Source organism: Elephas maximus, chromosome 17 (genome assembly GCF_024166365.1).
Source record: "Elephas maximus indicus isolate mEleMax1 chromosome 17, mEleMax1 primary haplotype, whole genome shotgun sequence".
NCBI lineage: Eukaryota > Metazoa > Chordata > Mammalia > Proboscidea > Elephantidae > Elephas > Elephas maximus.
The window spans coordinates 67,153,030-67,167,710 of NC_064835.1; the positions used below are offsets into that span (position 1 = coordinate 67,153,030).

The 14,681-nt window shown below is 42.8% G+C and overlaps 1 protein-coding gene across 1 annotated transcript in view; it reads right to left on the minus strand.

Moving 5' to 3' along the window:
- The window catches only part of ANTXR1 (ANTXR cell adhesion molecule 1), a 258,803-nt gene that overhangs the window by 149,207 nt on the left and 94,915 nt on the right, over positions 1-14,681 (minus strand). The window contains exon 11 of the mRNA XM_049856413.1: positions 479-548. Within this exon, the coding sequence (XP_049712370.1) occupies positions 479-548 (70 nt within the window). The remainder of the gene's footprint in view (positions 1-478; positions 549-14,681) is intronic.

The following is a 14,681-nucleotide window of genomic DNA, read 5'->3' on the forward strand; positions in this document are numbered from 1 at the left end:
GGTTAGCAGCCACAGCTCTTAACCACTGGGCCACCAGGGCTCCAAGAGGGTGCTAAGTTAAGGTAACATGTATGAGAGTGCTTTGGGAGTGTGAGCTTTCTACAAATGTAGTAGTGGTCAAGCCAGGCCTTGAGTAAGCTGCTTAAATGCTCTCAGCCATGTCTTACCCTGTTGCACACTCACTAGAAATACTGGGGACTGTAGATTCCTGCCCACAGGACCACAGCTCTAAAACTGGAATAATGGGAGTATCTGGTTCCTTGGGAAGCTGGGAGGATGCAATGAGACATTCTCTGTAAAGTGTTTATCCCATTGCTGGGCTCACCATGACCATCATTACCGGATGGGTCTAGAGAAAGGCTTGCTGCGGAGGTGACCTTATAAATACGATTATGACAATGCAGAAAGCCATTTCCTTTGTCCCTCTACTTCTTCTTTCCTCCTTGGCTGTGAGGTTCAATCATTGGGGAAAACTTACATGCCAACTTCTTTTAAGACAGGCGCTGGACACAGCAGATACGTATCTTCCACTGTGAAGGGCTTCTCATCTGTAAAAAGGAAGTCACTGGATTAAGAGGAGTAAAGCAAATTTATAACCTCAAATTCAGGGATCCCTAGAGACCCTCAACCAATTCCGAGGAGACACTAGAAAAGCAAAGAACTTTTTTTTTTTTGTAGCAGATATATAGGTAACAAAACATTTGCCAATTCAATAACCTTTAAGTGTACAGTTCAGTGACATTAAATATGTTCGTCGTGTTGTTCAGCCATCATCATTAACCGTTCCCGAATATTTCCATTGCCCTTAACAGAAGCTCAGTGTCCCCTTAGCATTGGGCTTTCCTTTCCCTCTCCCTCCCACCAACCCTTGGTAACCACTAATAAACTTTATCTCTATATACTTTCCTATCTTAGACATTTCATTTAAGTGGGATCATACAATATTTGTCCTTTTGTGACTGACTTATTTCATTCTGCATAACATTTTCAAGGAAACCCTGGTGGTGTAGAGGTTAAGAGTTTGGCTCCTAACAAAAAGGTTGGCAGTTTGAATCCACCAGCCGCTCCTTGGAAACCCTATGGAGTAGTTCTACTCTGTCCTATAGGGTCGCTATGACTTGGAATTTACTCAACAGCAATGGGGCAATGTTTTCAAGGTTCATCCATGTTGTAGCATATATCAGGCTTTCATTTCTCTTTGGTTGAGTAATAGCAAAGAACTTTTTGTAGTTAAAAAAAAAAAATCTTTTTGTGCTCTAACATCCATTAGCAGTGAACTCAAGGTCTTGTACCTGAATACCAGTTCCCAGACCCCACATGTCCAGTCGAGTCAATCAGTGAGCTAATAGATGCTGAGCTCTTAAGACAGGGAATAACTGAGGGGAAACAAGAACATACTGGACTGGTCCTCAAGGAGTTACTTGTCTAAGTCCAGAAGTCATATTCACGTAAAAAGTTCACTGACAAATGCAAGAAGTGGCTAAGCAAAAATATCATTAAAAACAATATTGAAGGTAGGGAGTTCCCTTAGGTGGGTGATGTGGTCAGATCACAGGGAACACTGAGCCTGAGCTGTACCTTGGAAGAGAGATGGGTACGAGGCATTCTTGCTGGGAGGAATAGCATACACGATAGGGAGTCAGGCAAGGAAGAGATATGGTGCAGGGTAGGATATAATTAGAATTTGGAAAGATCAATATGGAAAGAAGTTTGATCCAAGTTCTTTGTGTTAGATGGAGGGATCCGGACATAGTTCAACAAGATGTGAAAAAAAAAAGTTCGGAAGTTTTTGAAGAAAAACTGAAATGATGATTTTGGAAGTTTTAGCAGCTGTTGCTGTGAATGACAGATTAGAGATGGGGGGCTTGAGATAGGGATATACCTGCTCTTATGGCAGTGAATGACGGGAAAAGCTTAAGCCGCTTTTTTTGGACAATGATGACTATTTTAGCTGACCCGCCAATAAAGGCGGAGAAAGTCACAACTTTGGAGAAGTATTTCAGAAATGTGAATGACTGACCTTGGTAAGGACACTGCTAATAGTCACAGTTAAAAAAAAAAAACAGCTTTAATCTCAGGTTCGTTAAGAATTTTACTGTGTCCCAGGTTCCGGGTCCAGGGACAGAGCTGAAAATGACTATACTCAATATCCAGTAGTCATTCTGTTATGACTCAATATTTATTGGCTGTCTGCTCTGTACAAAAAACTGTGGTAGGACCTATGGGTGATGTGAAGATGGATAAGGTTTGTCCCTTTAATCAAGCTGTGAATACAACTACCTATACTAGAAAATGCGCTGGACTACTAACTAAAAGGTTGGTGGTTCGAGTCTACCCAGAGTTGTCTTGGAAAAAAGACTTGGAGATCTACTACTGAAAAATCAGCCACTGAAAACCCAATGAAACCCAGTCCTACTCTGACAAACATGGGGTTGCCGTGAGTTGGCGTCGACTCGACCACAGCTGGTGTACTAGAATACAGAAGGTAACACATATTATTGAAGGATGGTATTCTGCTACTGGCCTTTGATGTGAAGGTGATGTCTCTAACGACATTTGCAAGTCCGGACCTCAGAATATGGCTGACACTAAGCACTTGCCTGAGTGGAGATTGGGAAGCCTCGTGTCCTACATGCCTGGATTTAAGGAGCAGAGCTACCTGGGATGAGGAGCAAGAGGACATTGAGTGCAAAGCACCCTGGAAGAGGAGGAAGAGGGTAGACAGCTGTGCTCTTGCTCGCTGTCTAGGCAAATTTTCAGGTGGTGGAAAGTTAAGGAGTTTACACCAAGTCACTTGTTCATTTATTCAACTATTCAAATAGTGAATAAGGAAGGCCAAAGAAGAACTGATCCCTTTGAATTACTGTGTTGGCAAAGAATATCGCATATTCCATGGATTGCCTGAAGGATAAACAAATCTGTCTTGGAAGAAGTACAGCCAGAATGCTCACTAGAAGCAAGGATGGTGAGACTTCATCTCACATATTTTGGACATGTTGTCAGGAGGGACCAGTTCCTGGAGAAGGACCTCATGTTTGGTAAAGTAGAGTATCAATGAAGAAGAAGAAGGCCCTCGATGAGATGGATTTCACACAGTGGCTGCAACAATGGGCTTAAGCATAACAATGATTGTGAGGATGGCGCAGGACTGGGCAGTGTTTCGTTCTGTTGTACATAGGGGCGCTAGGAGTCAGAACCGACTTGATGGCACCTAACAACAACAACTCAAATATTAATTTGTTCATCCACTGAAGACCTACTATGCGCTGGAGACACAGGCTTTGAGAAGAGAAACAGTCCTTGCTTGCACGGATTTTATAGGAGCTGCAGATGCTAATGTTATTAAACAAGTGCCTTTTTATTTTAAAATGTATTCCTCGAGTATCTACTGTGTGCTGGGCTCTGTGGTAGGCCTGGCAATGAACAAAGCAGCAAGAAGCTGCTGACATGCTAGGAACAGCACAAATTATTATTTAATTTTAATTGTGAAGAAGAAGGAGGGCACCTGCCCTCCTTATCTGAGAGGTCAGGAAATGCTTCCCTGAGGAAAGGCTGGTTAAGCTGAAACCCGAAGGTCACATGATGAAGTGGGGTGGGAGAGGCACGGCAGGCACTGCAAAGATCCCAGGGTGGGAAAGGCTCAGATCTTTTTTCTTTTTCCTTTACCAAGAGGTGAAATTCACAAACAAAACTAACCATCTTCAAGTGAACAATTCAATGGTATTTAGTACATTCACAACGTTGCGCAACCACCACCTCTACGTAGTCCCCAAACATTCTCCTCACCCCAGAGGAGCCCCTGAACCCATCAGCAGTCATTCCCGTTCCTCCTTCCCCTCAGGCCCTGTCAACCACTAATCTGCTTTCTGTCTTTATGGATTTACCTCTCTGGACATGTCATGTCAATGAAATCATACAATACGTGATCTTTTATGACTGGTTTCTTTCACTTAAGATGTTTTTATGTTTCATCCTTGTCATAACATGCATCAGTACTTCATTCCTCTTTATGGCTGAACGACATTCCATTGTACAGATTCTGTCTATCCATTCATCCATCGATGGGTATTGGGCCGTTTCTGCCATTTGGCGATTGTGAATAGTGCTGCTATGGACATTTGTGCACAGGCATTGGTTTGAGTCCCTGTTTTCAATTCTTTTGGGTATCTACCCAGGAGTAGAATGGCTGGGTCATATGGTAATTCTATGTGTAACTTTTTGAGGAACTTCCAAGCTGGTTTTCACAGTGGCTGCACCATTTTATATACCACTAGAAATGTATGAGGGTTCCAATATCTCCGCCCAGATCTTCTGAGCTAAATGAAGGCCAATGAGGTTGCTGAATTTGAGTGAGACAAGAAATAGCTCCAAATGAGGCTAGAAAAGGCAATAGGTCCAGGTGATCAAACTTGTATAGACCATAGTGGGGCTTTTAGAATTTTCCCTAAAAGTCATAAGCAGATTATGGAATATTGAAGAAAGGGTGAGGGTATGTTGAGTAAAATTATAAAGCTTATGATTACACTCTACTAACCCTAGCGGCACAGTGGTTAAACACTAGGCTGCGATCTGAAAGGTCGGCAGTTTGAACTCACCAGCCTCTCCTTGGGGGAGAAAGATGTGGCAATCTGCTTTCGTAAAGATTACAGCCTTGGAAACCCTATGGGGCAGTTCTACTCTGCCCTAGAGGTCGCTCCAAGTCGGAATCTACTCCATGGCAATGGGTAATGGGGATATGATGACAGTATTAGCCAAAACCATGGATTCAAACATACCAAGGATCATGAAGATGGGGCAGGACCAGACAACATGCTGTTCAATAGGTTTCCATGAGTCAGAGCCAACTCAATGGCAGCTAACAACAACGATGACACTACCTGTTGGTAATAATGACAGCCACACTCACAAGGGACATGTTGCGTGTAGACACTCTCTAAGCACTTCTCATGTATCACATAATCAAATTTAACCTTCCAGCAGTGCTATGGGGTATTAGTACTATCATTTTAAAGGTGAGGAACAGTCAAGAGAGGTCAATTAACTTGTCCAGCGTTTCACGGAGGACGGTGGATCTGCACCCAGGCCGCCTGGCTGCAGACTCCACGTGCTTATCCACCAGGTGTCCTGCCACCCTTGAGAAGAACCCTGCCTCATTTCCTTCACATAATGACCTTGTGAACTAAGGTGGGACGGGAATCATTAGGCTCACTTTTCAGATAGGAAAACAGAGGCTCAGAGAGGCAAAAGTGACCAAGGGTTGCACAGCAAGTTAGAGGCAAAGCCAGGACTAGAAGTGACTACTCCCGTGTTCTTTCCTCATTCAGAGGCTCTCCAAACTCGGGACAGGCGTGGCTGACCAGAACCTATATTTATTTTCTCTTAGCCACGGGTTATCCTGTTGCATATGCACTAGTGATACTTGGGAGTACAGATTCCTGCCCACAGAGCTGGCCAACAGAGCCGTGGAGAGCCACAGTGCAGCCACAGACAGCCTCGTGACTCCTGGCTGCGTTCTGTGGGAAGAGCTGGGTCAGGCCGAGGAGGGTGACCGAGTCAGCATGCTGCCGCTGGCATGGCCAGGGGCACTCCAGGGGCTGGTGGGCCCACGCTCCTGTGTGGCACCCACAGTTTCTTTCAGGGCTCTCTCTGAAGCCCTCTTTGCTCCTTCCCGCGTCCCAACTAGAAAAGAGTGAGAGGACTACATTGACTTGGCCAAGTAGATGTTTCTCCCTGCCCCTGCCTTTCGTTTTCCTTTCCTGCTTGTGAAACCAAGTATTTCTGGAGCCAAGCAGGGCAAGGGCTCCTCGGGAGGATGGAAGAGATTGAGCCGGCGCGGCAGGACCACCTCAACACCCCGACCACCAGAGTGCTGATCAGCCTGGTAGGCTTGTGCGCCATGCTGGATAGAGCTGGCAGTTACTGCTCTAAGAGGGATTGTTTGGTTTGGAGCCTGTTTTCTCTCTACCACAAAAATGAGTGGCTTTTTTTCCCTCTCTCTAAACAAAGGAGGGCCATTTGGTTTCCATAACGCAGATCATCTGACTCTTTCCTGGAACGTCCACTTGGGAAACAGGGCACAAAGCCTTCCTCATCTGCTCCTTGGCTGGGCGGTGTTTGGCATGGGGGCTGTGCCAGCCTCTCTGCGAACTCTGCCAAAGCCAGTTGTGCTGTCACGTTTATGGGGTATAATCCACTCTGAGGACAATGGAGGCCCATGCTCCTCTGCCCTCTGGGCGGCCATTTCACTGTTTGTTAGAAGTGGGTAGGGGAAGTGGAGACCAGGAGCTTGGATGTGCCACTTGGCTTTTGTTTGTGATTTGGGAAAAAATTAGGGAGGGGCAGGTGTTTGAAACCAGAAGTGAAGGGGAATTTTTAGATGATCTATAAATATAAATATTCTTGACTGTTGCTAAAGAGATTTCAGATTTCAGGTTGTTGTTGTTGGTTGTTGTTGAGTTGGCTCCAATTCATGACAACCCCACGTATAACAGAAAAAAATGCTGCCCCATCCCGTGCCATCCCCATCTTCACCAGCATGCTTGAGTCCATTGTTGCCTTCCAATCCAGGAGGATCATTCTTCAGCACTACGTCAGACAATGTTCAGTGGTGATCCATAGGGCTTTCACTGGCTAATTTTCGGAAGTTGATTGCCAGACTTTTCTTCCTAATCTCTCTTAGTCTGGAAGCTCCAGTGAAACCTTTCCACCATGAATGACCCTGCTGGTATTTAAAATACCTGTGGCATAGCTTCCAGCATCATAACAACGTGCAGGTCACCATAGTATGACGAACTGACAGACGGGTGGTGGACCCATGACATAGGTTAACCTAAAACATTGATCTATAAGTGTCTGAAACTGAATTGAAGCTTGATTTAAATCAGGATTTGGGGTTAATGAGTGTTATTACATCAAACTGCCAAATATCCCAGACTTGGGAGCTGAGTATCCCTGAAGCTGAGTCTAGAGAGTACATAGGGGGCAGTGTAGACTTCAGAGTTAAACAGATTCGGATTCAAATCTCAGGGCTTGCTCTTACTAGGGTGTGTGTGAGCAGGGACAAACTCCTCATCTGTCAGCGGTGATGATGATGACATCATTGCACAGGGTTGTTGTGGGGATTAAGTAAGAGTGAATTAAAGTACAAGGCACATAGTTGGCACTTAATCTGCAGACATTATATTATGACATGGGCATTCATGCCTTTACAATAGACTATGTGAATCTGTAGTTTAAAATCAGAGGAAATAAAGATGAAAAGTTTAAAAATGTCAGCTTGCTATACTACATTGTTCTGCCAAACTAACATCTTTTTAGACATTGGGAATTCCTAAGAAAATGAGAAACTTCAGTGAATGTGTGTGTGCGCATAAATGTATGTATATGCATACATACACACACGTATATTTATATGTATACTGACTCTGGCTAACACTATAGACCCATGATTTCATTTGATCCTTCCACAATCCTCTGAGAGAGATACTATTGATATTATTTATAGCTTGTGAAATGGTGGCTCAGTTTAGATAATTGAATTAGTGCTGCATCGCCAGTTAGTGTCAGAGCTGGAATTCAAAACCAGGTTTTATTGAAATGACTTGCCCAAGGTCAACTCAGGTAGTTTTATGATGTAGCCTGAAGCATACAGGAACTGGGGCTCTTCCCACTTTGGAGGCAGATGGTCGAGACCTGGAACGGGGGAGGGTGGATAATGGCAGCAGGCATGTCTTCCAGGACAAGGTTGAAGAGCTCTAGGATAAGGTTTGGAGTCTGTGGGTGGCACAAATGGTTTAAGTTCTCAGTTGCTAACCGAAAGGCTGGCAGTTTGAGTCCATCCAGGGATGCCTCAGAAGAAAGGCCTGGCCACCAATTTCTGAAAAATTAGCTGTTGAAAACCATATGTAGCACAGTTCTATGCTGACACATGGGGTCGCCATGAGTCAGAATCAACATGATGGCAACTGGTTTGTTTTTTTCTTTTTTTTTTAAATGATACGGTTGAAGAATCTTCTGAACGTTACTGATCTACTGTTTTGGGTCCATGTTCTAGAACCATACGCTCAAATATGTACATTTCTGGGTTTTGACCTTGGATCAATGTATCCCTTTTCAGACTGGTGAAGAAGGAAGTTCCCGAAGTTCTTCCCTGAAGTTAGTGACTGTCTAGTGGATTTGGGATAAAACCAGGATTAAAGTTCATTAGCCATTTCACATACAAATCAGAGAGAATTCTTTCATAGGGGTGATTAAATCATTCAAATACTTTCCAAGTCTTGGCAGTCCTTTCTTGAGATAAATATTTATTTCTGGCCAGAGGGAAAAGAAAAATATCCCCTCGGCTTATCTGGGGGCAGCTTGTTGAAACCCTCCAAAAGCTGATGTAAGCCCCGAAGCTGAGTTTACATTCCTACTGTGACATTTGCATTAGGTAGTGGGAAAAAGAGCAGAGTTAGGGCCTGAATGAGCTCACTCTGCTTTTTCTCCTAACCTCCCCCAGGTCTAAGGAGCATTTTTGGGGAATCCCAGAGCCAAGTATAACTGTTTAGCATCAAATTATCAGCTGGTTTTCAGAATGCGTCTCCAAAGGAAGGGAGAACAGACAGGCTAGAGTGAGGCTGGGTATTTCCACCTTCTTATTGCTCCAACAGTAACTAGCTTTTTAAAAACTTAGGCTTTTAAACTACTGTATAAACATCTGAAATGAAATCATATTCATCAGGGTTCCATGCTGGTGGAATTCAAAGCCTCTGGGGTGAACTTTCTGGAGCTCCAGTCAGAAAGGAGGTGGCTGGTTGCCCTCCTAGGGCAATCTGCAATGATCAGTCACACACATGGGGGTCTCGTTGCAAAAGTAAATGGGACCTGTTACTGAGAGTGGGATGAAAGGAACATTTATTGAGCATCTACTGTGGGTCAGGCTCTGGGCTGGAAGGTTTCCATACATGAGTGAGATAACAAGCCTAAGGATTCTTTTGACAGAAGACATTAAACTCTACATCAAGGGACAAAGCAGAGATCTTGAAGGTAGAGAGAATGGCTTCTATTTGGAAAGGCTAAATGGTAGTTGTGAGGTCAGACGCATGAGAAACAAGTCAAAACAGAATGCGAAGAGGTGATAGTGAAGCACAGGTGGGTAAGGCCAAGTTGGGAAACATTCTCAGAATATAGCACCCCTCTGTCATTGTCCTTTAGTGCTCAGCTGAGGCCAGAGGGATGCCTTTAAAGTGGCACAACCAAGCTGGCCACCATCATCTTCCTTAGACATGACCCACACCCACCCACCCCTTCCCTAGCCACCATCTTTCCTTAGATATGACCTATACCTACCAGCCTCTTCCCTTTGCCACATACATATAACTGGCTGGAGTTATTGCAGGGTTTCCTTGGAAGTCCTCACTGCCAGTAACTATGAAATCAGGGCATGACATCGGGCAATAGGTTCTAGGTGAGTTTCCTGGTCTACACCTAACTATTCCACCAGTTCCTGTAACTGGTTTGGGGGCCCCCAGGAATCCAGGTATGTCTTTTGGTCTTCTGTTCCCTGAATCAGGTTGGAGTAGGAAAAGAATAGTGAGAACATTAAGAGCCTGGGCCAATCACAGCCCTGCCACCCACTGGCTATGTAGCCTCGGGCAAAGCTTGTAACATTATCCATAACTCAGGGTTTTCGTCTAGTCGATACTGACTCGTGGCAACTCATGGCAAGAACTGTGCTCAGGAGGGTTTTCAATTGCTGATTTTTTCAGAAGTAAATCGCTAGGCCTTTCCTCCAAGGAGCCTCTGGGTGGACTCGAACAGCCAACCTTTTGGTTAGCAACTGAGCACGTTCACCTTTTGCACCACCCAGAATAATACTCATTTCATAGGCTGTAAATTTTAATGAGATGATATTACTAAGTGTTTAGCACGATATGTAGCATATAAAAGGATTCAGCAAATGTTAACTGTCATTACTAAGGTCAGGTATTGCTGGGCTTATTGTCTGAGGTACCCATAAAACACAAGATGTGAACGCGCATGCAAACTGAGTGGGTCATACAACTTATCTACCATGTTGTGTCAGGGCTATATAATACAGGCATGACATGAAGCAAGTCATCTACCCAAATGGGATCTGTGGACATGCATATAGTGCAGTGATTCTCAACTGGGTGCAATTTTGCCACCTAGGGGACAATTGACGATGTCTGGAGATGGTTCTGGTTGTCACAACTAGAAGGGTGATGCTACTGGCTTCTAGTGGGTAGAGGTCAGAGCTCATGCTAACTGTCCCACAATATACAGGATAGTACCCCACAACAAAGAATTATCAGGGGACAACTGGCAAAGTCTAAAGACAGTTCTGGAAATGCTGGTGGCGTAGTGGTTAAGAGCTACTACTGCTAACCAAAAGGTCAGCAATTCGAATCCACCCGGCACTTCTTGGAAACCGTATGGGGCAGTTCTATTCTGTCCTGTAGGGTCGTTATGAGTCAGAATAGACTCCACAGCAAGAGGTTTGGTTTGTTTTTTTTTAGAGACAGTTTTGGTTGTCACAACTGGGGTGGGGAGTGGTACCACCACCATCTAGTGGGTAGAGGCCAGGGATAGTGCTAAACTTCCTACAATGCACAGGACAGTCCCCGACAACAAAGAATTCTCTGGCCCCAAATGTCAATAGTGCTGAGATTAGAAACCCTGGCATAATGTCTACCATGGCTTTATATCCTTCTCTGGCTTATTGTAGAGGGGCCTACAGATACAGTGGGTAGTGTACAGCTCCTTAAGGTACTGGTGGAATGTTCAGAAAAGCTCAGAGTTGTTACAAAACGATTGGTAGAAAAGGTAGAGAGGGAGTAAAGGCTGGAAGGACATTGGAAGTAAAGTCCTGAAAAGGAGAGAGTTTCTTGATAAATTCCTCCATGAAGGTATAAATGGTTCAGTTTTCCTAATGGTGGGTGTGCCACAGCACCTCAGCCATTCTTTGGCTTTGATGGAACTTTGTAACTTAAATGGCACACTTCAGAAATGGGACATACATTGCTGCTGAGGTTCTGAGATGATGTGATTGAGGGGGTGTAGAGCAGTCTTACACATAAAAACCAACACAGGGCTCCGAGGTGAGGGCAGTCTTGGAAGAAAATGAAATGAGTTAATTTGGTCAATGTGTTCACGAGGATCAAAATTATATCATGGTCCCAGAAGGAGAAGAAGTAAAGGTGAGGGACCATGCGTCCATTCTCAGAGGAGCATAGGGATGGGATCTGGCAGCTGTCCTGGTCTCTGGATTGTCTTTGGCAGCTCTGCTGGTCTCTGGATTGTCTATCTTTGTTGGGTTCACACATTCCCAAGCCCAGCAGCGGACTGGAACATCCACAGCTCTGGGCATACCAGCACTTAGAACTGGTCATCAACACAGTTTTATTTCTCTGAATGTAAATTATTTTCTACCCATATTTATTGGTATTTTTGTTAATTATAAAAATACATGTTTAGTATAAAATGTCTGGGAAATACAGAAACATATTTTTAAAAAAGTAATTAAAATTCTTGGCAATCCTCTCAGTGATCAACACTGCTTTAGGGTATACTCTAAAGATTTTTTTAAAAATGCATTTGAATATATAGTATTTTTACACAATTTGGACCACACTGCATATAATATTTTGGTATCTGACATTCACCTCTGTCTGTTTTAGGCATTGCAAGAAAACACAATCAACTTAATGGGGATCGGGCCTCTTGCAAAGTATTTCCCCTCTCAATAAATCTACACCAAAAAATTCTTCCCTGTTGACATATATTTATAAAACTTACAAATTATCTCCTAAGAAAAGCATTTGCCTTTAAAAGTTATGTAATCTCGAGGTCAGAATCAGTGCTGCACTTAAGACAGCTGTAATTTGCTAAGAATAAATACATGTTTTAAAGCTTTGTTTACCAGGCAGAGGACAATTCAGGATTCATGCATAAGGTGTGTCCTGACACTTGAAGGCTTGGAGCTGTGTGCACTGCTGGGTTTGCAAGGATTTTACCTTAGGAATTGAGATTGAAGGATGAGTCTACCAAAATGGCTAAAGCCTTCTAACAACCACGGCCATGGGTTGTGAGGAAAGCTGCCTGCTCTTTAAGGACACAAACTTACACAGCAACTCAGAAGAGAGGTGGGAAGGAGAGCCTGACTGCATGCTTGAGTAGCAATGGAGGCCCAGAAATGGTTGCCACGCTGTGGTACGCATGTGTGTATTTTGAGTATCTTCCAATGTTGGGGGCTCACCTTCCAGCACTATTTTGGACAATATTCTCTTCTGACCCTTAAGGTTTTTATTGGTTAGTTTTTGGAAGCACATCACCAGGCCTTTCATCCTAGTCTGCCTTAGTCTGGAAGCTCTGCTGAAACCTGTCCACCACAGGTGACCCTACTGGCATTTGAAATACCAGTACCTCTGGTATCATAGCAATATGCAAGCCACCACAGTAGGACAAAGTGACAGACAGGTGGTGGTCTGCCACCATAGAAAAAAAAAATTTTTTTTTTTTTTTGGTGTGTTTTAATGATTTCTCGGGGGGCACACAGCAGCCCCAGGCCCAGAGTTTTTCTAAGATGAAGTGAAGTTTCCAGATAACTGGGCAGATTTGTAAAAACAAACACACTGGAACGTCTTCATCTGAATGAGTGTTGCCTCTCTTCCCCCTCTATGGAGTGCTTCTCTTTGAATTGCCCTCATGACTAGTGCTCGCTTTGAGAAAATACCCTCAGAGGGGCCAATATCATCCCAAAGCCAACTCTTCAGACAAAGATTAGACTGGGGTATAAGACATAAAATGATACTGGTAAGGAGTGTGCTTCTTGGCTTATGTGGGCAGCTCCTGTCCAGAGGCGAGATGAGAAGGCAGAGGGGGACAGAAGCTGGTTGAATGGACACAGAAAATACAGGGTAGAGAGAAGGAGTGTGCTGTCACACGGTAGGGAGAGCAACTAGGGTCACATAACAATGTATGTATAAGTTTTTGTATGAGAAACTGCTTTGCATTGTAAACTTTCACTTAAAAAAAAAAAAAAGTGTGCCTATAAACCATGAAACTGATTTCTCATATGGCCTACAAAGTGAATTATAGTGAGTTTATTCAAAATCAGTTTCCTCTGTTTGTAGTCATACCTCATGTGTCTCTTTGCAGCACTAGAATACTCTAGCATGTGTTTCATGATTGCATTAGTAAGATGTCCATTTTTTAACATACTGTGCATTAAAATGGATCACTTCTTCAGCTCATTCTCCAGTGTCTTCTTCTTAGCATTCTAGTATCTCTGCAAATGATTTCCAATGAAAATGAATATTTTCTTGGCACAAGACACTGAATACTGAAGTAGGAAGAAGTGCAGCCAAAATAAATAAAGATTGTGTGAAGATTTCCAAGATTTTTTTTTTTTTTTTGCCAGAATTGAGTTCAGCCTGTTGACTAGAGAGCCAACCAAATGCTCAGCTTAAGATGTGTGTGCAAGGCCTAAATAATTACCCAGAACTCTTAAATTTTAAATTACTATTGTGTGTGTGTGTGGTTTTTTTTCCTTATTACATAAGGGACACATGTTGATGGCAGAAAGTTAGAAAACAGAGATATAAAAAAGAAAATCAAAATTAATAGTGGTCTCTCATTCAGAGGTAACTACTGTTAACATTTTGATGTACTCCCTTCAAATCTCTTTCTCCCTCTACATATAAATGTGTGTGCGTAAAAGAAAAATAATATAGAGGTACTGTTTTACTACTTATTTTTTAACACATGATGCTATGTTATTAACATTTTCCCACATTACTAATTATTCTTCTCCAACATTATTTAAAAGGAATTAATAACATTCTATTTCAGGAGTGAAGCATAATGTATATAATAGACTCCCTATTGTTAAACATTTATGTTGTTACCATTTAAAAAAAAAACAAAATTTTTTTTTATTTAGGTTGGGTTTATTTGTTTTCTTTCTTGCTCTCTTTCTTCTTCATATATATATATATTTATTTTTTGCTAATTTTTTTTAATTCAACTTTAGATGAAGGTTTACAGAACAAACTAGTTTCTCATCAAAGAGTTAGTACACATATTGTTGTATGACATTGTTTAACATCCCCATGACATGTCAACCCTGGGTTCCCTATTACCAGCTTTCCTGTTCCCTCCTACCTTCCAGTCCCTGCCCCAGGGCTGGTGTGCCCCTTTAGTCTTGCTTTGTTCCATGGGCCCATTCAGTCTTTGGCTGATATTATTTATTTATTTTTTGCTACATCCTTGTAGCTAAATCTTTGTAAACACCCCCAATCATTTCCTTTTGATGAAGCTGAAATTGAGAGTCTGGGTTAAAAAACTGTATAAAAGCAGTTGACCCATTTAAGAATTTCCTGCCATGGTCTTCACCATTGTAATCTTTCACATTGAATGAAAATACTTATTCTTCTACATCCTTGCCAATACTGAGCACTGTATTTTGTTAATATCTGCCAATTTGATATAGTAAAAATGACAATTGGTATCTCAATTTGCATTTCCTTGGTTACCTGGAGCATTTTCTCATGTTTATTGACCATTATTTTTCTTGTAAAGTCCATTTTCCCACCTTTAACCCATTGAGGAGTTCAACTTCTTCTCTACTGATTTTCAGTGATCCCTATGCTAAGGCTATTGCCCCTTTGTTTGCCGTA